The 22,971-nt window shown below is 36.7% G+C and overlaps 1 protein-coding gene across 5 annotated transcripts in view; it reads left to right on the plus strand.

Annotated features, from left to right (window-relative positions):
• FREM1 (FRAS1 related extracellular matrix 1) overlaps positions 1-22,288 on the plus strand; it is a 177,471-nt gene extending 155,183 nt beyond the window's left edge. For 4 of the 5 annotated variants that reach the window (XM_007499581.3, XM_001372782.4, XM_007499582.2 and 1 more), the window contains 8 exons: positions 4,621-4,770; positions 6,407-6,648; positions 7,172-7,219; positions 7,498-7,665; positions 7,889-8,017; positions 8,755-8,870; positions 16,910-16,995; positions 19,015-22,288. In XM_007499581.3, the coding sequence (XP_007499643.2) occupies positions 4,621-4,770; positions 6,407-6,648; positions 7,172-7,219; positions 7,498-7,665; positions 7,889-8,017; positions 8,755-8,870; positions 16,910-16,995; positions 19,015-19,214 (1,139 nt within the window). In that variant the 3' untranslated portion in view covers positions 19,215-22,288. Of the gene's footprint in view, positions 1-4,620; positions 4,771-6,406; positions 6,649-7,171; positions 7,220-7,497; positions 7,666-7,888; positions 8,018-8,754; positions 8,871-16,904; positions 16,996-19,014 lie in introns of all 5 variants that reach the window. The other variant, XR_470440.3, reaches the window with a different exon arrangement.
• The last annotated feature ends 683 nt before the right edge of the window (positions 22,289-22,971 follow it).

The raw sequence follows: 22,971 nt of genomic DNA on the forward strand, positions 1-22,971 counted from the left end.
ACTCTGGAAAAGGTTGAGTTTGGTGTCTGTTACCTGGAAACCAATCTACCTTAGTTAGGAGAGACTTATCACCAAAAGGTGGGCTGAAGATTGATTAATTTTTCAGTTGTCATTTTTAAAAATCATCTATTATGGCAAGGAAGAGTTTCAGATCTGCATCATTGTAGTCAAGTCTTCATGTCATATTTATTGTGTCAGCAGTGATAAGCAGCGACTGTGATCATATTATTGTGATATGCAGTGAAGGAGATATCAACATAAATTAATCTTTAAAGTTGCCTTCTTTTGATTCTATTCAATGACCATTGACTTTCATGCTACCATCAAACAAGAAGGGAGGGTTTGATTGAGTTCACTGTGCTTTGTTTTCTACTCATATGAGGATTTCTCTTATCTCTCAGCTTTTAGAGGTCTTCAGTATGTTGTCATATGATTCAAGAGTGAGGTTGGGTTTTGTCACAAATTTAATCTTGAGTTTAATTTTCAGTAAACTCTCTTTAGATTGCTAGATGTTTGAATAGGACCTTAAGATAAACTCTGGAATATTCTCCCCTGCATATTTAGAAGAAAAGGCTAAATAAATACTGCTCTGACTGACTTGGTCTGGATATAATTTTTTTTCAAACACTAAAGATTTCTGAAGGTACCAATTGGTTTTAAATTTTCAGGATTCCTTTGAATACTTAAGAAATAATATAGATGGAGGAAAAAAGTAGCTTGGTGGACAGTAATAAACATGCAAAAAAGATGCTAACAGTCTTCTAGGAATTTATATTCTCCATGATCCCTCTGTTTTCAGTCACTCCTCTCTCAAACTCATCCTTCATGGAGCCATCAAAATAATCTTCCTAACATCTGACCACAGCATTTTTTTTTTGCTCAAAAGTCTCCTAATTTCTGGCTGTTGAAATCTTTCTCTTTCTTTAAGACCCAGTTCAGGTGCCATATTCAGCCAGAAAAGCTGACCCTGATCCCCATCATGTGAAAGTGATCTATCCTTTCTCAGTGTTTTTTCTAGCTGTCTTTGTCTGAATATCCTTTTTGCCTTACCACATTCTACATTTTACAGTATCATACTTATTTGATCCCAGTACTTGTAGGCTGTTCTTTCTTAAATCCACCTTTCACATAGCTGCCAAAATCTTTTTCCTAAAAAATAGCTTTAACCATGTCACTACTGTTTTAAAATATTGAGTAGCTCCCTATTGCTTCTAAAATAAAAGTAAAACTCAGGCTAGAATTGAAGTCTCTCCACAATCTTGGTCCAATTTATTTTTTATTTTTCATTTTAATTTAGTGTCTCTTAGAGGATGATGACCCTGTGTTCTCTAAGTCTATACCATTAAAGCAAAGGCTCCCACAGATTCCACCACTCCAGAAAAGATTGAGTTTGAGTTTGATGACTGATTGTATGTCAATTTTATCTAAGGTTGTTCCCCTTCACACCTTCTTCTCCACCTCCCACCTCTGCAGACATTGGGGACAGCTAATGGCAAGGCACAGAGTCAAGAGATGGATTGTCATGTTCAAGGAACTGGAGGCAGGCCAGTGTAGCAAGATCTTAGAGTAGATGGACAAGAATAAAGTATAAGAAAACTGGAAAGGGAGAAAAGGTCTAAATAATGAAGGACTTTAAAAGTCAAACAGATTTTATATTTGATCCTGGGGGTAATGGGAATCACTTGGAGCTTACTGAGTAGAGTGGATGACATGATCAGATTTATACTTTAGGAAAGTCACTTCAGCAGATGAGTGGAAGAGGAATTGCAGTGGGGAGAGAATGGAGGCAAGAAAATTAAGTTGAAGATTTGTACAGATGTGAAGGGATAAAGACCTAGACTAGGGTGATCGGCTATGTGAGTGGCAAGAAAGGGACAGATACAAGAAGTGTGGTAAAGGAAGAAATGGGAGATTTTACAATAGAATGGATATGTGGAGTAAGTTCAAGTAAGGAATAAAAAATGACACCATGAATGTGAGCCTGGATGACTGGAAAGATTGTGGTAACCTTGAAAGCAATGGCGAAATTTGGAAGAGAAGAGAGTGTACCAGAGGCAGTGAGTTTTGTTTTCAACATATTATTTTGAGATCTAAGACTTCTAGTTTGAGATATCCAAAAGATAGGTGACAGTGGAAGACTGCAGTTTAGGAGAGAGATTAGGACTGGAAATATAGATCTAGGAATCATTGACATCAAGATAGAAATTAAATAGGAGCTAATGTGATCACTTAGCAAGGTGGTATAGTGGGATATGAAAAGAAGACCCAGAATAGTTCTGGAGAACACCCACATTTATGGAATATTACCTGTATGAAGCCCTAGCAAAGATTAGGAAGGAATCATTAGACAGATAGAAGTAGAATCAAGAAAACCTGGAAAGGAAAAGGAATCCTGGTGGAGAAGATGGGCCAGTAGTGACAGAGTTTTGGTATTTAGAGTGTTTTCTACTGAGAGTAGGGACTCTGTCATTTTTTTTCATCTTTCTAACCTGAGCGCTAAGCACAGTACACATTCTTTCAAAAAATATTTATTAAATCTTTTATACACCAAGCACTATGCCAGGCACATGGCATGTGCCTTCATAAAACTCAACCTAATAAATATATACATAAGACACAATATTGTATGATAAGTCCATTAAAGACATAAGAAAGCCATTACCAATGGACTCCATAAGGGGAGGTGGCAATGAATTGACCTTTACAACATAGTTTTAAATTCAATGAAGGGGGTGAGGGACAGCTGGGCAGCTGAGTGAATTGAGAGTCAGTCTAGAGATGGTAGGTCCTGAGTTCAGATTTGGCCTTAAATACTTTCTAGTTGTGTAATTCTGGGTAAATCACTTAACCCCCCATTGCCTGGTCCTTTACCAATCTTCTGCCTTGAAATCAATACATAGCATTGATTCTAAGATGGAAGGTAAGGATTCAATAAAAATAAATTTAGTAAGGGAAAATAAGGATGGGGGAAGCATAATATTTATTTAATTTATTTTTTATTTTGCAGGTATTTAATAAATGTTTATTAAATTTAGTATACCATAGTAACTATCTACTAAAGATATCATTTAACACCTCCAGTGTAACAAGTTAGCAATAAGCCTATATTTTTTCAAGTACAAAAATCATTCCTCCCCTCCTTGACCCCAAAACCAATTTCTTTTTTAAGGATAGTCAAGGATATATCCTATTTTTCTATTATATTATTCATTAGTAAGCCGTTAGGTGCTCTGAAACATTCCCACAAAGAAGCAGATATTATAAATATGGTGCCAATGAAACACTTTGGAATAATCATAGCTGTAGGACAGTACTCACCAAGAGAGGATATGAAAGGAAGATTTGTTCAGGGGGGGAAAGGCTTAGGAGAATTTAAGCGTCCTCTCAAAAGAGAACTCTGAAAGCTATTCAAAATCAACACTGAATAAAACAAAGGAGGTAATGAATCAGTCGACTCATATTTATTGAGGACTTACTTTGTGCCAGGCAGTGGGGATATGGATACAAAAATGAGATACTCTGCTCTCAAGAAGCTTACAGTTTACTGAAAGGATACAATATATTCACAGAGAAGTGAATACAAAATGTACACAAAATTAACACTAAGTGATGGGAGGGAGAACACAATATTCATAAGTGAGAGAATCAGGAAAGGTTTGGAGTAGGTGACACTTTAAACCAAGCTTGAAAGAGACTTAGGGTTCTAAGGCAGAAGTAAGAAAGAAATGCTGCCTTCCTCTCTCCATTTAATATGTCCCCCCCGAAAAGCCTTTGTCATCTCCACAGGGGCATCACAGAGACCATAGAGATGATCATTCATACCACCATAACAGCAGCAGCAAGTCTTGGGTGGGAGGGAAGGTGGTGTTCAGAGCATCCAAGCTGCTTTTATTAAGGTCACAAGATTACTAGGAGCCAAGCTTAATTGTAACTCCACAAGCAAAGGCAGACACAGAAAGAAAAATACTGGCTTGGGTTATTTCTAGAAACCCCACCCCCTCAATTGTCTCCAGTGGGATATCAAAATCTTAAGTATGACATCATGGTAGAAGGGGGGGGGGGGAGGAGAGGGCATTTCTTGGCTGGGAAACACCCTGGAAGCCAAGGCATGGTGTCCATGGAGACAGCCACCTTTAGAAATAAGCCATTCCAAGCACTTTCCTCACCCCACCCCCATACCACAAACTCATACCAAGCCATCATCCTAATTTTTGCCAGCACTAGCATTTTGAGATATTTTTGAAGCAACTACTAAGATTTTAAGACTTCAATACTTGTTTATTCTCAACAAAAGGGGGAAAAAATGAGGTAGGTCAGTCAGAGGAAAATGGAGTCTTAAATCTTGTTGGAGAATCCATTTTGCTTCTCCCAATAAGGCAGCCAATTTTTTTTTTTGGTTACAGTGTTTGCTTTTATGGGGAATCATCATTGTCCAGGAACAAATGTGGTCTTTTAATGTTATTTGGGGGAACAGCAGGAGTGCAGTCAGTCAGGAAGAGCACAATAGATCACCCAGGCTACTCCAGCCTCGCTGTAGACATGTTAATTAATATATTTCTCTGACACCTAGGTTGATTGAAATAGCAATTAAAGAGTAATTAAAATGTTTACTTCTTGTAGGAATGTCAACTAAGATGTGGAATATAGCAATTACCTATGACGGATTAGAGGAAGATGATGAGGTCTTTGAAGTAATTCTCAACTCCCCTGTGAATGCCGTTCTTGGCACGAAGACAAAAGCCAGAGTGAAAATTTTGGACTCAAAAGGAGGTATTCTTTTGATCCTCATCTTGAAATCAGGAGCAGTCTTGGCGCTGTAGTCCACTGGCTTTCAACAGTCAATGTGCTTGATAACGCCTTCAAATCAAAATGCTTGATTTCTTGTCAAGAAAGCAACCTGGGCCATGGTAGGCCCTTTATGCTGGCACCAACTTCATGCTGTTTTTCCTCCTGCTAAGAACTTTCACTGGAGAAAAGCAACAAGTCAGAACCTCTGTGTGTGCATGTGTGTGTGTGTGTGTGTGTGTGTGTGTGTGTGTGTGTGTGTGTGCGCGCGTGTGTGTGTTCCTACTCTTTTGCTACTTGCACAGAGGGGACCAAAAATAAAAATGTCATTGAAAAATCTATCGATAATTATTTTCCCCCAGAGATCACAGAGCTGTAATTATCCTCCTCTGTCAAAGAGATCTCTGAATGCCTGAAACCCCAGCCCACATTACACCCAAACCAGGAAAATCATGAGGGGGAGCGGTTGAAGAAAATTGCAAACGAAAGATGCAGCTGGCTTGGGAATCCAGGAGCAGCTGGAGAATATTAATGAATTACCTTGGGCCTACCAGAGCCAACTAGGTTCTGTGTGGCATACACTGCAGAACAGCCTGTAGAACCAAATAATCTGAAGAATCATGTCAGCCTTTGGTGTTAAAATCTCCCACACACACACCCGAAAAGCCTGTCTATAGATGGCTTACTACATTTCAGAGTCCCTGGTTAGCATCTAAAATCCTAGTTCCTTTCTCCATTGACGTACTTCAGTTTTTACTTCCCTTTTACCTATAGTCATAGTGTCCTGAAATTCAATAAAAATAGTGTCTCTAGTTCTTCTTCCCTCCTTTCAATTCAGAAAGAAAGGATAGAGGGAAGAAAGAAAGGGAGCAAGAGAAAAAAAGGGAAAAAGAAAGAGAAAATTAGATGGAAGGAGAAAAGGAAGGAAATCAGACACTGCTCTTTTTCCTTCACAACGTGCCCACATTTCTTCCTCAAAGGATTTTTATGAAGCTGATAATTCCCATATGAAACATGAAACACCTTCAAGGGAAAATTCTGACCTTAGACATTCAGACACTTTTTTCCCCATATAACTGTTTTTTAAAGGTTTTGGGGTTTCATACAGAAATGACTCCTTTTGGATTTGGCCTTTTTGTTGTAATAGTGAGTATTGATTCATATATAAAGGAATGGTTTCACAGTTTTTCAGAAATCTCTAAGCAATCTCTATTTCTGTTACATAGCATCAGGGAAGAATGTTAGTGTTGTAGATCATTTTTGGAATGACAATGCACAAAAAGGACTATTCAGAATGGTTTTAACAATAAAGAGAGATAGAAGTTTTTCCAGATTCTTAGGTGAATTTAAAGAAATGAAAACATTTCCCTATGAAATTTATGAAATCATTCTTATTACTTGATATTCACATTTTCTATGTGCTGAAGTGCACAGCTTTCCTGTAGAGAAACTGATGGAGAAAGAAGGAGTTACTGGCAAATGACAAACAGGTAACATCTGGTAGAAAACTCATCCATCCACCTTTAGTGATAAGCTGTTCCAGTACCTACTTTCATGAGATGAGTTATCAGCTCATGTAAAATGAACAAAACTGACCATCTGCCATCTTGTATGCTTTCAGGACAGTGCCGCCATTCACATTCCTCTGGCCAAAACCAGTACAACTCATGGGGGAAAGGCATATGGCTCCCACTTTCCCCAGGCTCATCATCACCCTCCATTTCTGATGGGATTCATTTGGAAGGAAGACACCCTTCATCTTCCAAAGAGGGGATAACACACAGCAGAGGGGACAAGCTTCGGGGCTTTGACTTAACTGATATTCCCAGGAAAAGGCTTAGGACAATGGGAAATGGCAAAACAGTAAGAATCATGCAATTTAGAAACATGTTGGTCAATTCTTTGTGATGTTATTGACAGGATTTGTCTAAAGAACTAAAATATTCTAAACTTTCCTGAAACAATAGAATGAAGTATTCTGAATCTTATGGGGGTGGGTCTTTTAATATACTACTAATTAGGCATAGTAGTATCCTTATCTATGCCATTTCCTAACTCTGGGCTTGGAGTCTTTTTTTTCTTTTTTTCTTTTTTTCTTTAGCAACAGTTATTGACTTGCTTGTTGTCATTCAAAGTCATTTACCTGGTTTCACTTTTGATTAAAGGATCTGAGTTCAAACCTCCCTTATGACACTATCTGTATGATCTTGGGCAAGTCATTTACCTCCTGTACCTTAGTTACTGGATCTTTCACATAAGAAAACTAGCCTAGCCCACTTCTAGTGCTCTCCATTGCTCTAAATATCTGATACTAATTATTGTCCTGACTATTTTATGTAACAGGAAATAAAAATCTAATGTTATTTCATTCTATGGTTTTTTTCAGGTTCACCCATCATCCATTTATAGAAATGAAACAGATATAATTTTTAGGGTAAGAACTTTCTGAAAGAATTATTCCATTTTATACTTGGTTGTATGCCATATGTGATGGTATAAATATACTTAGGAGCAGGAATTGTGTCATGCAACAACCATTTTCTTTCTTTTGTCTAAATGCATTTCCTTTGAGGAATTTTTTGAGTTTTATCTTGTAGTGTTCAGTAATCAAAGTTTAAAAAAATGACTTTTTTTTTGCTTTTATGCAAATAAAATTTAAAAAGATGATTTTTTGATTTGTTTGAATTTTGTTGTTTCTGTTTTGATGTTAAGTATCATGGTATGGTTGGATTAAGAGTAGAAGATGACAAATCTGCCATAAATAGAGAGAAGACCAGAGGGTCTATAACTAATCAGAGGCTACAAAAGAAAAGCAGGAACACAGAACCACTATGGGCAGATAAGGTGGACCAGATGCCCTATTTACACTCCCCTATTCAGGTAGGAATCATTTGTGACTTTTCGTTAAGTTTTCAACAAACTGTTTATTATGTCATTGACACCTATAAGTTTCTAGACCAATCCCAAGATTGGGGTGAGTTTATTTAGCATGAAGGTATACAAACTAGAGGGATGATCACTGTCTTAAGGTCTTTTAAAGGAATGGTCTTAGAGCAAAGTTCATTTGAATCTTTTTTTTCTTTTCTTTTTTTTTTTGCCATAGGACCAGTCACCATCCTTTCCAAAAAATTGCACATTAGAATTAAAGGGACTCTTTCATTTTGAGGAAAGCTTCCAAAAATTATATCATTGCAATGGAACTTCTTGGAAGCCTTGGAGTCCAAAAGACCAGGTAGGATGCATGCTCAGCTGAAAAATGTCCTTGCTTATATGTGCTTTAGGATAGGCCTGTGCTTGGGTGGGAGGCATTAATATGGTAGACAGTGTTGACATTTAATGCCAAAGATTATGTGACCATTCATTCATTTAGCAAACATTCATTAAACACTCACCATATGCCAAGCACTGTGTTAGGCACTGGGGAAGACATGAAGGTTAAATGAAGTATATGTCCTGCCCTCCTGGCATTGAAAGAAGGAATAAGACACAAATGCACTTAAAAGGCACACTCTTATAGGAATGGCATGTTAGACTGAGAACAAAAATGCCATAGAAGGGCCAGAGTGCAGGTAGTCTTAGCAGGTTTTCAGAGAAGGTTACCTGTGAGAGGTAACATTTGAATTATTGTCCATATAAGAGATCAAAATTCATCATATTAAGAAAAGTTCATCCCTTCCAATGGGAAAAATATTCCCCCCCAAATGTTTCTAGTAATTTATTCATTAAATGATTAAATATACATGTAAATGTCTATATTGGCAATAAAAATAATCAAAGAAGATTTATAGTCTATAACACATTGCCAAATCTGATATTGCTTTTGTCGAAAGCCACTCTTTCTAAAGGCAAAAAATTAGAATACTGTGTACTATTTAAGTGAAAAAATGAGCAGGAAGCTTTCTTCCTGCCAAGACATGGCTGTAGATTGGAAAGGGCTTGACCATGTGAACACTGACCACTTCGTTTCAGGATGGGAATGAAAGAACCTGTCCCATTGGATGGAGCCATCAAAGCAGCCATTGCTACTCATTGATTACAGAGCAAAAGGTCACCTGGAATATGGCTGCTCGGGCTTGCAGGGAACAGTAAGAGACCCTCTTTCATATTTTGACATCTATTTCTTTATTTAGTTTTCCTTTTATGTATCATTTCTGTGCATGTATGTGTGGTATTTTGGTCATGAATTTTGAGGGGGGAAAATGTGTGCAGATGGAGTCCTAACTTTTCTTTTGCTCTCAGAGGGCTCTCAAAAATCCTGGTGTAGATCAAAGGTCGCTGTGATTTGGGGTGATTGGGGGTGAACCAAGCCTTAGATTAATGTACCTGGATACGAGCCCTTCCCTGTCTTGACAATCTCTCCTCTCTGGCAACCTTCATTCCTTTCCACCTCCACTCTTGGCAAATGAAAACAGGAGATTTTTTTAGGTCATCAGCCTTATAGTCTCCTGTTTTACTAGACAGGAGTCAAGGCAATTTGATTTGAAAATAACATCAGATATTAATGAAAGACTTGTAGCATCAAGCCTGTGGCAATGCAGAAAACAGATACCTGATGTTGTTGAAATAGCAATGCTATAGAACATTATAGAGCCCTGACTAGTGTCTGGTGTCACAAGCACTGGGTTCAAATTCCATCTCTGATAATTACTAGTGTTACCCTCAGCCACAGTTTCCCTATCTGTAAAAAGAGGGGATTAGAGTCAATGAGTCCCAAGGTCCCTTCCAGTTCTAAATAGATGTTCGATGACCCTAAGATGATGTGGGACCATTTTAAGGAAAGAAAACTTGGTATGGTGCTGTTGATTACTTTATAAAGGCCTCTATGAAGGGATTCTTTGCTAGTCCTTCCTGATGCTCTGTGACTTGGAGAAGTACACTGGGTTCTGGAAGACTTTAGAAGGAAAATGTAAGCCCTGGCCCATTTGCACAGCAACTAATAAAGCATTGTGATGTATACTAGTAAAGGGAATGCTCACACCTTTGAAATCTCAGTTCTTTGGAAATATGAAGTGTTATTGGCTCTCTTCTCTGCTCCTGACACTCTGGGAACAGGGTCAATGGAATGCAACTAGATCCTCATCCTATATTACCGAGTTACCGAGGACTTCTGGGAAGGATTGGATCGAACAAACAACTTTGCCCCTCATTAAATTTTCTTTCATGTCCCACCTATCAATCTAGCCCCAGAAAAAGGTGGTTTAGGATATGAGTTGCCTTGTTATTGCCAAGGAGGTCATTTGAAATGAACTCCCCTAAAATGTTTAAAATATATATCCTTCTGGCAGTTTTTGTGGAAAGAAGAATAAAACATTAATTTTGTTTTTCCATTTATAAATGGGGAGGAAAAGTGTCATAGTTCTTTTTCTTCACCTCATCAAGCTTAAGGTCCTGTTCTCTGTGGAAATCTGAAAACTGCCTTATATTTTCTAAGAGATTCCCCCCTTTCAACTTTCCTAGTCTTCTGTACCTTACATCCCTACATGTGTACTCTGTGATCCAGAGACACCATTCTTCTTACATGAGACACTGCATTTCTTAAATATAAGCATTTTCACTGGCTACCCCCAAAGCCTGGAACACCTTTCTTCCTCTTCTCTGTTTCCCAGCATCCCTGTTATAGGTGCCCTATAAATAAGATTGTCCCCCAATTTATCTTGCATCTAGCTCATTTGTGTATAATTGTTTGCATATCATTTTCCCCTGAGAGCGCCTTGGGACCAGACTATTTTCTGTCTTTCTTTGTGCCCTCAACAGTTCCTGGCCTATAGTGGGCTCTTAATAAATATTAATTTACTTAATGACTGAACAAATAAGAGTGTTGCTTGTATGGTATAAATGGGAATATCTGGCAGCAGCTCCCCAAATATGAAAAATAAATGAATGTTGTTCCCCACATCTGAACAATAAATGTAGCAATGACGCCTTCAGCAATTATAAGAATTGTAGAAATCAGGGGGCACCTGGGATTTTCTGTTGTATTATGATGAGTCAATAAGGTAAATTTTTATTTTTCAGAGAGGCATTGCAGTAGAGTGAAAAGTATCAGAAGTACCAGATTCAAATCCTAGCACTGTCACTCTTGGGCAAAAAACCTTTCTGGGCCCAAGTTTATTCCCCTATAAAATGAAGAGATTGAACTAGAAGGTCTCTAAGTTCCCTTCTAACGCTAGATCTTTGATCTTGTTATCCTATTAAGCTATAATTTAGGCACTAGTAAATATTCTTGTCCATGTGCTATAATCTGTAGCACCCGATATTTCTCTAAATATGAAATGTAGATGGTCTATAGGACTCTGGGCAAGTCACTTAAACTTTTAAGGTCCCAGACAAAATTGCTAATTTTCAATGCAGTCGCCTATCTACATGAGCAGAGGGAGTTTCTTTACCAGAAATTTATTTACATTATTGAAATGAATTAATCAATATTTACCAAGTGCCTGCTATGTTCTGGGCATTATGCTAAGTACAGGGGGGAAGGGGATGCAAAAGACAATCCCTACTCTAATGAGTTCACAAATCACAGATCTGGTGATTTTTGTTCATCTTTTAAAAATGAAATATTACTTGATTATAAGCTCCATTAGGGGAGGAACAGTGTCTTATCTAAACTTAGTACCCCTCTCCCCAAATCAGTGCTCAGTACAATGCTCTGTACACAGTATGCATTAGATCTATTTGTTACCTGAATGAGTGAATGGATGTAATTTCACTTTATTTATTGACTACATCTAGGATCCATAAGGTAATGAAACTGAAGCTTTACAACTATTACAGTAATGGAAGGATTTAGGATCAAGTTGCTGTTGGGTTTTTTAGACTGTTTTAAGGATCTGTGATTTCATAGGTGTGAATATTATTCCCTTCAACAGTGCAGATAACAGCTGCTCCACAAATTAGCAGATGGTCTTTGAGAACTGCTGAGGCCAAATAGATGATGAGTCTCTCTGAACTTTGCTAGGCTTGTCCCTGGGTAACATAAACAAAGTCCATCATGGCTTGTACTAAGAGCTTTTCCAGCTGGTTGGAAACTGCCATCCATGTGGACTCTTGTGGCATCATTCTCAAGAACCCAGGGTCACCCCCAACCACACCATGAAGGCAGTCAGCTTGGTCTTTTGTTTTTTTCTCACTTCTCCATGAAGTCCTGACTACTTGCCTTGTTGTTTTCTCACCCCTCCACTGGGCTATTTATACTAAGCTTCATTTCTATTATTATTTCACACACACACACACACACACACACACACTCTAACTGATCTCAGTTATAAATCTGTAACCCTTTTTATTTTACTTCTTTATTTTCAAGATCTCACCACAATTTAATTTTAAGCATCATCTACTAAAGGAGCCCATGCAAACGTACTGGTTATTTACCTATATATTACATTTGTTCAACAAATACATAGCATCAAATGTTCCCCATTATCTGATTCCAACCTACCCAAATAACCTTATCTCACCACAGCCCTAATGTGAACCTGGTGGGCTAGTCACAGTGTCCTAAATATATGTTGCATTTCAACAATTCAGTTCAACAAACATTAGTTAAGAGCCTAATGTCTATACAAACTCCTAAGTGCTGGACATACTCTAGAAATCGAGAGGTATGTAACATCAGCACTGGATAGACAACGATGAACCTTTCAAAGTCCCTGCCTTCATGGAGTTTGTATTCTACTTGGATCAATGGAAAAATACTGGGTTATGCAAGGATACACAAGGATATAATGTGCAAAAAGTTCAAAGAAAAACTTCAGCATACAAAACTTTAATGAGAAATCTGGAAGGGGACAAATGGAAATCAGGGAAGACTTCTAGTAAATGGTAGTTGCTTAAGATTTCTTTTCTCTGCATATAAACTCTTTACTCCATCTTTGGCTATCAAAATATTGCCATCCTTTTAGGTCTAGAAAAGGTCCAAATAGATTTCTTCTGTGAATCCTTCTCTTATGATACCAGCTAGAAGTAATTTTTTGCCTTCAGTAAATTTCAGTAGTCCTCTATTCCTTCCTTAAAGCATTCATCTCATATTGCCTTGTATTTATAATTATGTGGACATGTGCATGTGCATGTATGCACCCATACACACTAACTCACTCACACAAACACACACACAGAGTTCTTTTTGTAAGCCTGATAGTCTCCTATAAGCCCTTGGATAAATGGCTCACTCATTCCTATTGTCATAATAGTTCTCATTAGACTTTTTATACTTAGTTAATATTTATTGAAAGAGTGAAACCATAAATTTTATATTTTACTTGTTTATGGTATACATTCATATTATCCAACTCCTGTAGCAAATATACCTCATTTAATGATCTCAATCCTCCTCTAAAGTCCTCCTCCAATGCCACAATGTGCTGTGAAGATAAGCATCAGTTCTCAAAGCAAAGATCAGCTGGAAAGTCCGATGAAACTAGAGAGGCTTTGAGGGTTAGCCCAGTAGACAGACAATAAATGGCTGTTACCTGAGGACCAGTCGAGGTCAGATGGAAAGACTTGCTACAAGATATTGAATCTTTTAGTTTCAGCAACTCCCAAATACTATCTATTAAGATTTAATGGGAAAAGTATGCTGGAGACAGCTCATATGGCTCATGTCTATAGTTAAATTTGCAGTGTAACCTTTACACTAAAAAAATCAGCAAATACTGTAAATCAGAGATTATTTATTATTTTGTTGATTGCCTAGACTTGGGAAAGTGATGGAAAAAGCAGTAATTCAGATTACACATTAAAGTGTCTATGTATATATATATATATATATGTATATATATATATATATATCAGAGAATTGGTTGTTAAAGTTGTATGAACACATTCTTACTTAGAGGACTTGTGGTCTTTATTAGTTCAAAATATAGCCCAACCCACGGGTCCTTGAAATATTAAACTAAGCTTTGACAGAATCTTCTCAATTGTCTGTTGACTTAATTAAATCCCAAGGATTGGAAAAGCCATCAGGCAACTTCTTTGCAATAAAATGTGCATGTAGGAAGCTAGATGTCACAGTAGATGTAATTGTTGGTCTTGGGGTAAAGAAGACTTGATTTTAAATCCTCTGACCTTGAGTAAATCACTTAACCTGTTCCAGATTTTACTGTCTTCATGAGTAAAATGGGGGGATTGGACTATATAACTCTAAACCCTCTTCTAACCAAAAGAATAGAATATTCTTACTATCGTAGATATTGGGGTATATCTTTTTATCTTAAGATTCTGGTTCAGAGAAGGTTTTTAGATTGTTGTTGTACAGTTATTTCTGCCATATCCAACTCTTTGTGATGCTATTTGTTTTTTGGGGTTTTTTTTCGCAAAGATATTGGAATGTTTTGATATTTTCTTTTCCAGCTCTTTTTACAAATGAGGAAACTGTGGCAAACAGGGTTAAATTGACTTATTTAAGGCAAAACATTATTCATTTAAATAGGTGTCCCTCCGCCAATGCAGATAGCAACTTCTCCAAGCTGTAGTAACTGGTCATTGTGATTTATGGTAGCCAAACTAATTTATTTCCTTATGGCCAAGGAAATGATCAGTTTCTTGACTTATCAGGTGGTATGGTATGAAGAACTTTTCTGAACTTATACTGAAGCTCTCACCAGAAGAACACAGTCCATTCTTAGGTCCTACTTGAAATCATACCATCTTGGCATCATCTACTTGATCATTCCTTCCACTGTCATAACGTTCAATATCCTGTGCTTACCTCCAAATTAAAAAAAAAAAGCATGAAAGTTCTTTTGGATTGTAGTTCTTTCATAGCTGAATGGTATTTTATAAGTCATTTAATCCAATGCCCTCATTTTATAATTCTGGAAATTGCAGCCCAGAGAGGTATACTTAAGTGAAGCCTTGTGATTTCCCTGCACTTAATAGGTGGCGTCATGGAAGTAATCATCATCCTCATCATCATTAGAATAATAACTTGCATGAAAAATATTTCTCCTGCTTGGATATGGAAAGCTTGAATATTCAGAACTGCCTCAAAAGATTTGTATGTGTGGGTTTGTGAGTCTGCGACAGGAGTACTTATCCAAAGAGAAGAAAGTTCCTTAAGATATTAATGTCTTCCCAGTACCCTTGGTTGTGGATAACATTGTGCTGATTGCATCAAGTAAAAGAATATTATAGGGCCTCTTCAGTGAAATCCATCATAACTCAAAAGTTCAGCCAATGATTCATTCAAGGAAAACTAAACAAATGAAAGACTATAGTAGGAAATTGTATAACTAGTCCATTAAGTTAATATATCATTATACATACCTTAGAGAGGTCCTTGAAAGAGGCCATCAATTTGGCTAAGAATTGGTTCGAGTGAAGAATGAATTGAATTGCATTTAGGAATTGTGTTGTTACTCAGCCATGTCCAACTCTTCATGATGCCATTTTGGGGTTTCCTTGGCAAAGAGATACTGGAATTATTTGCTATTTCTTTCTCCAGCTCATTGTGCAGATAAAGAAACTAAGGCATACAGGCAGGATTAAGTGACTTGCCAAAGGTTACATAATTATTAAAGGTCTAAGGTCAGATTTGAACTTAGGAAGATGAGTCTTCCTGACTCCATGCCCAGCAGTCTATCTACAATTCCACTTAGTTGCGCTTTGGAAGTTGGGTACTGTGCTTTTAATGAATTGTACAGGATGAATAGGTATGGATGTGTATCCGACTCATCATGATGTCATCATGCACTGAAGTAAACCCAAAATAAAAGTGTACCTCATTTCTGCAGAAATTTAAAAATCTAGTAATATCTCCTATTTGGAACACAGAGAAAGCCAGAAAACAAATTTTTCAAAAGCTTTGAACAACCCACATAGCAGTCAAAAAGTCCTTATTCATAAATTCATATATCTGCCTTATAGAAAAATGCCATTTCTCTGAGCTTATCTGCTCTCACTTTATACACAATTCTAAAAGAGCACCACTACACACAAGTCTTTTGGCTAATGACTTCAAGAAGAAACATTTGATACCTTGACAGGGAACATATATAAAAACTACAACAAAGGACATAAGAAATTAGGGAGTCTGACTTTTATCTATTGCAGAGGTTCTAAACTGGGGTCTTAGAAACTAGATGGGGGAAATGACATCCTTTTTCAATATAATTGGCTTCCTTTTAAATCCTATATATTTTACTTTATATATTTTAAAGTGTTCTGAAAAGGGGTCTATAGACTTCATTGACTGCCAAGGGGGTCCCTGATATAATAAAATCTAGGGACCTTAAGCCACTTAGGGTAGTGGTAAAGAAGCCTAAACACTTAACTAATCTAAAGACATGACTATATTACACACTAGCTAAATAATTAATGTTCATAAAAATGGCCTTGACTCATTGAGAATAAATTGGCCTATATGTAGTATACTCTGTTTAAGAAACAGAGATATATCTAATAGATTTTCAAAAGGCTTCCATGAAAATGGTTAAATAAAAAAATATTTTGGCACTTAAATGATTAAGTCCTCAGGCCTTAAAAATTATTTCTTATTCTAGAGATACAGATAGCTGAGGTTTTACTGTGGAAATGAGGTCTTGTAATCTCAAACAGAAAATAAAGGTTTGTTTGGGGCTTTGTTTAGATAGGAGCTATTGCACTGGAGATTTGACAGTTATTCAGTTAGTGTGATACATATACACGATGAAATTGCATATTGGGGCACAAAGAGGTTTTTTTTTTTGAAAGGGGAATGGGAGAAAAATCTTAATGATTTCATCTGGTTATGAAATTGATCATATTAGCTGAATAATTACTGATTTTCCTTTTTAGTTTGCTGATGAATTTCTTAGATAAATGGTACTGTCTTGCCTTTAAATAATTAATGTAACCATGTAGTTTCTGATTTTCCAGCAGATTTTTAAAGACTTTGTTGAACACTTATTTTGTTTCAAAGGCACAGATTTAATAATAAACTATATTAAATGTGAAGACCTCATCCCTGTCACCACTGCAGCTGGAAAGAACATTTAATATTAAAACACCTGGAAAGAGCTTTAAGTTGATTTTTTTCCATTACTTTCTCTCACATATCCCACGTTAACAGAAATATGTCTTTTCCCTAAGAAATGTGTATTCTTTGGTTCTGATTCTTTCATTTCCTTTTGTTTGAGTCTAGACATCAAGGCACCCTAGCAAGTGTGTTTACGAAACAGCATATGCAGTGGCTATGGGACTTCAGTGGAAGAAAATCCTTCTGGATAGGCAAGTATCTATGAGCACTTTGTGTCATTTTAACTGATGTGACTATAGTAAGTAATACAATATAATATCTTTTTTTTAATTAATTTTTTTTATTTGAGCATTTCCAAACATTATTCACTGGAGACAAAGATCATTTTCTTTTCCTTCCCCTCCCCCCACCCCCCATAGCCGACGTATGATTCCACTGGGTATCACATGTGTTCTTGATTCAAACCCATTTCCATGTTGTTGGTATTTGCATTAGAGTGTTCATTGGAGTCTCTTCTCAGTCATATCCCCTTAACCCCTGTAGTCAAGCAGTTGCTTTTCCTCGGTGTTTTTACTCCCACAGTGTGTCCTCTGCTTGTGGATAGTGTTTTTTCTCCTACATCTCTGCAAATTGTTCAGGGACATTACACCACTACTAATGGAGAATTCCATTATGTTTGATTGTACCACAGTGTATCAGTCTCTGTGTATAATGTTCTCCTGGTTCTGCTCCTCTCGCTCTGCATCACTTCCTGGAGGTTGTTCCAGTCTCCATGGAATTCCTCCACTTTATTATTCCTTTGAGCACAATAGTATTCCATCACCAACATATACCACAATTTGTTCAGCCAATATAATATCATAATAGGTAGAAAAGGAAAAGGATACCATTCATGGATAACTTAATCTAATTTGTGACTTAGAACTGACAATCTTCTTCCTTTTGTTCAGAAAAGTAGAATAAATATCTTCATAAAATTCTTTGGAAAAATATTATTTCCTTACTTGTACCATGAAATTCCCTATTTGGGGAAATGAGGCTGATAAAAAGAACATGGGAAAATTAGGTTTCATACTTGAGTCTTAGGGGAAAACTTGGATAGGGAGGAAAGAGCACTGGCTTAGGAGTCGAGTCAAATCAACAAACATTTATTAAGCTTTTACTATGTATAAGCACAAGTGTTGGGAGTATACATTGAAGCAAAAAGAAAGAAAGAAAGAAAGACCATTCCTGCCTTTGAAGACCTTATATTCTACCAGAAGAAGAAAACAACTTAAAGGAATCTAAAAAGTAGAGGTTGAAAGAGGAGAAGGCACCTGCTTAGGTAGAGGATGGAGAAAGAAGTCCAAAGAGTCAGAACTGAGGGAGGAGAGTAGTGTCAGGAGAGGACTGAAGGAGTGATTATTGTTCAACTAGGAGCCTTTCCTTAAAATGGAGGATTATCAGAGGTTCTAGATGACTAAGAAGAAGAAAGAGTTTCAAGCATTAAGGGGTCTTCTGGGGTAAAAAGAAAAGGCTACTGGAGCATAGTAACAAATGAATTGTCCAGATGAGAAGGCTGAGGGAAATGATGAAGAAAGAAGTGCAAAGAACAAAGACCTCTGGTTTCTGTTAGTTCTGCCACTAACTTACCGTGTAATCTGGGATAATTTATTTTCCTTCTCTGGGCCTTGATTTCCTCCTTTATAAAACAAAGCAATCAGATTAAATAATCTCTAAACTCTCATTATTCTAATTCTTATGGTTCTAAACAATCTATACCTATACAATTCTCCATGTAAAACAGAGAAATTCTCATGCTGGCTAAACTGTAAATTCAGTCAGTTCAAAGAATCTCTTGTTTCTGGATCCTACAATAATCTGCAATTCTCTAGTGATATGAGTTTTATAAATTGCTTCCTTTATAAGCAGAAGAACTGGGGCTTGAATTTAGGTTTTTTGGAATAATCAAGATGATTAAATCGAGATGTAAATAAACAACAAGAAAAAACCTAAGGTAAGTTATAAAATATGAATTTTCATTTAAAATATAAAAGTCAAGACTATCAACCATAGATAAAAATGAAAAAAAAAACAAACAAACAAACATGAGTTCCACATGTAATACATGCATTTCTAACAGAGTATAGGAAGTACCCCTTACCTGTGGTTCAGGCCTTAAGACACTTTCTTGCATATAGATGATGCAATAAATTTAGGACAGTGTTCTAGAAAAGTACCTGTCCCTTGGAGAATAGATAAGTTTCACATATTCCTTTGTTTTGCGGTAGGTTTGAATGACCAAGAGAATGCAGATCGCTGGGAATGGGATGGAGGTGAACCTGTAACCTTCACAAACTGGAAGAGAGAGGCCCCCCCACATTTAAAGAAAAGAAAGAATTGCGTTTTGGTAAAAAGAAGAGGCAAGTGGCAAGCTAAAGACTGCAGGAAGGATAAAGCTCACAACTACATGTGTGCCAGGAAACTATGAACACAAGTAGCCCTGGAGGTGTCCACCAGAGCTCCCTCACAAACTGATTTTTTTCATACATGATTGATTTGCAGTGTTTAACATATGTTTAAAAGAAATAAGTGGCCAGGTCCTTGGTAAATTTGTTCCTTGTGGATTATGAGAGACTTCTGTAAAAATGAAGTATCACTGCAAAGTTTGGTCAATAGTTTCCCTTCTTACCTACCCTTACTTCCTGCAAGAACAGAATCACTCTTGTCCTTGGACTTCTATCCCTTCCTTCCATGACAAAGAAAAGCTGATGGTCTTATAAGATACAGAATTTTAGTTATTTAAATGGAAACCATTCAAGATCTCAGTCAGCTCTGGCTTTTTGCCTTCTTACTGTCTGGCTTTTGATTTCATTTGCCCGTCATCTCAGGAGAGATTACCAAGAAACCTGTATTGCAAGTTTCTTCTAATGGATATGCCTCTTTCTCAATTCAGCTTCAATAAAACCAACTATACCAGCTAGACAAAAAATTGAAAAACAAGAAAGAGCTGGATCCTTTTATCACCTTTAAGGGTGAGGCTGGGAGTGGGGGTTCAATAGGTTAAAAAAAACTAGCAATTCTCAGGGTAATGAGTAATAGTTAAGAGGAAAGACTGTAGATGGATGAGTCATGCATGGTGTATGTTCTATGAAAAGTCAGAGCAGGCTACTTTGATATTGGATATGGGCTAAGATAAGCATATAGATATCAATAGACTGGCCTTCCTACTCTTTGGAGCATTGTGCATCATATATCACCTAAGCAGCTCAGTTTTCTGAAAGGAACGTTCACTTTGGTTCATTCCAAGAAAATGATTTGGTTTTTCCATGCAGAGATCTAATGAAATTGACCTCACATAAACTTATCTTTTTTGATATTTGTGCCATTGATTGGCATTTCTCAAAGACATACATGGCTTCTAGATAGACAGAAAGGCTGTTTCCTAAAAAATAAATAGATGATCATATGGTTGGTCAAAGATGCCTTTTGAACATAGACTCTTGTAGATTTCCCATGTTCTATAAAGGGAATATTGATACATTGATGAATCCAGAATATTTTGACCTGGTTCAGACCTGCTATTAGATGGCATTGTCAAGGCACATACCCACATGTGATCTCAACCTCAATGTAAAACATATTAATGGTTTTGGAGTAAGTGAAATTCCTAGTAGGCTATATTCTTTTATTCCCAAGGTTCTAAAAGGAGTTTCAAAACTTGAGAATTTCATTCCAAAATGAAATTGCCTCTAATTTTTTTCTTTTTATCTTTTCAATGTGACTACAAAATATGTGGCTTACTTTAGTAGTATAATTTTAATATCAAAATTATTTTAAAAGTCATCCAATGTGTTCATGCAATAACATGTTTTGTAAGAATGATGCATCAGGCAAACTGACAGTGCTTAAAGAAATTTAGAACATCCTATGATCTAGAAACATAACAACCAAAGCCCTATTTCTGTCTATAGAAATATCATTTTGACAACTGGACATTTTTCATTGTTTGTATTGTTTGCCAAAATGATAGTACACCTTCTAGCCTAGCTCACAGATAATTCTCACGCTCAGCTCTCTTGGCCAATACTCAACTGACAGTGGCATTTAATCTGAGTTGTTATAAGAAAGAGAATCTGGTAAACCTGGTGTCTGACAGGTACTATATTCTACCATCTGATATCTAAGGAGAAATGACTATGAAAAAGGGAATGATGGAAGAAATGACTTTACGTGAAGGATCAAGTGACTGGGAGAACTAGAGAAGCTCTCTATGAAGAGAGGTAAATGCTCAGTGTGTGAAGAATATGTTTGCAAAGCAATCTTTTTGCATCTCTAATATACCCCAGAATTCATGAGATATTGTTGTTTACCTTGAAACCTGGAATTAAAGAATTTTTTCAGGGAAAGCATTTTGAAAATAAGGTATAAAATACACAACCATGTGAGTATTCAACAAAGTCTTGGTTAAATTTCAATTGTGTCTGTCTACAGTGATAATTTGAGATGATATTTAATTAAATTGTGAATATTATCAAAATGTCATTTTGATAATATTGATAAATATTAGGAGAATTTTTCAACAAGTACCCATGAACTAGCAGTGCTAGGATGGGGCAATAGAATTTGGAAGAGAAGGAAAAGATGGGTGTAGGTGTCGGCAGGACTTGAAATGAGAGGAAAATAAGACTATTTGGCATGAGTCCTTCTACCCCATTCCTTTTTAAGTATACTTTATTAACCACCATGGTATCCATTCTAGCCTTTGGCTGAGGTGTTATAGGAAATGAAGGAGGGTTGTGGGAAGAAGAGAGTAGAAGAATAAGGAAGGAAAGAGGAAGAGAGAGAAATGTGACAGGTTCTAGAGTATGCAAGGGAGGTAGCAAGAGAAGTTGACATATAACTCAGACTTTAATTTGAATCAAGGCCCTCTACAGAACTATTCCCAGTCCCAAGACCTGCCTTAGAGGGTGGGAAATGCACTTTGTCATTCTATATAAAAAAGCAAAGCAAAGTGGGATAATGGATAGAGAGCTGGCACTGGAACAAGAATATGAGTTCTAGTCTTGCTTCTGACATACTTATTAGCTGTGCAGCTAGAGGAGCCATTTAATTTCTCCTTGCTCTAGGCAACTCTGTGAGACTATAATTTGCAGTTTTACTGATCTGCATTTTAGATGGAGTTTCTTTTTACAAGAATTCCTAATACCAATAAAATCACAGGTCCAGGCCCTATGGATGATAGGTTCGTTTTTAGGGATCCATGACTACTTTTGAAAAAACAAATTCTCAGTCCATGTTGGTTAAAAATAGACTTGAATATACTTACTAATCATTGTTTCTTTTAAAAGGCTGCTGGAAAGGAATTAGAAGTTTATTTACATTTCTCTTCATGTTTACACTTTTTAATACAACAAGGAAGACAAAGGATTTACTTTCATGAATACTGGTTTTGGATAACTGAAGTTATAAACTGGTGCTAATCCTGTTTCTTTAAAAGTAGCATGCTGTGTGCACTCTATTTACTGTTATACCAAAGCTAATAAAATGTATGTAATTGATGGACATGGTTGATGCTTCCTTTGACTTTTTGCTTGAAGAATTTGGGGGGGGGCACAATACATTAACACAAAATAGCTTCTTTCCCCAATTATGTCATTTAAGGGTCAATGTGAAAGGACTTCAGTGTATCCTTTGGATATTTTTTCTATCCAGAATAACTTTTAGTTGTATGTGATACAAATGTGACACAAATGTGATATTATAGTATAACTAAGTGCTGAATACTTTTGGAGCTGGTTTTTCAGTCTTCAGCTTCCCATTTCTACTTTTCCAAAGTGAAAAAAAATTATTCCCCTTCTTTCTTCCACCAAACTCATTTCTATTGCCACTACCATTTCCCCCATTCCTCTCTTTCCTAAAGGAACCAAGAAATTGTCAAGTTCTGCTCAATAAATTACTCATGGGTCAACAAACCAGTTGAGAAAAATGATTCTGGGATTACAGGAGGGTCAAACCGCCAAACTGATGGAAAGAAATGCAGAGGTTAGATGAATAGTTAAAACGTATTGTAGATGAGAATTTGATTTGGGTTGATCTAAAAGACTTCAGAGTCTCTTCTAGCATTGATATTCAATGATCCAGTCATTGTAATTTATCATTCCTTTATTACATTCAATTAATTCAAGAAGTATCCATTAAACACCTTTATTCCATGCAAAGTATTTGAGTCCTGAAGGATTTACTTA

Source organism: Monodelphis domestica, chromosome 7 (genome assembly GCF_027887165.1).
Source record: "Monodelphis domestica isolate mMonDom1 chromosome 7, mMonDom1.pri, whole genome shotgun sequence".
NCBI lineage: Eukaryota > Metazoa > Chordata > Mammalia > Didelphimorphia > Didelphidae > Monodelphis > Monodelphis domestica.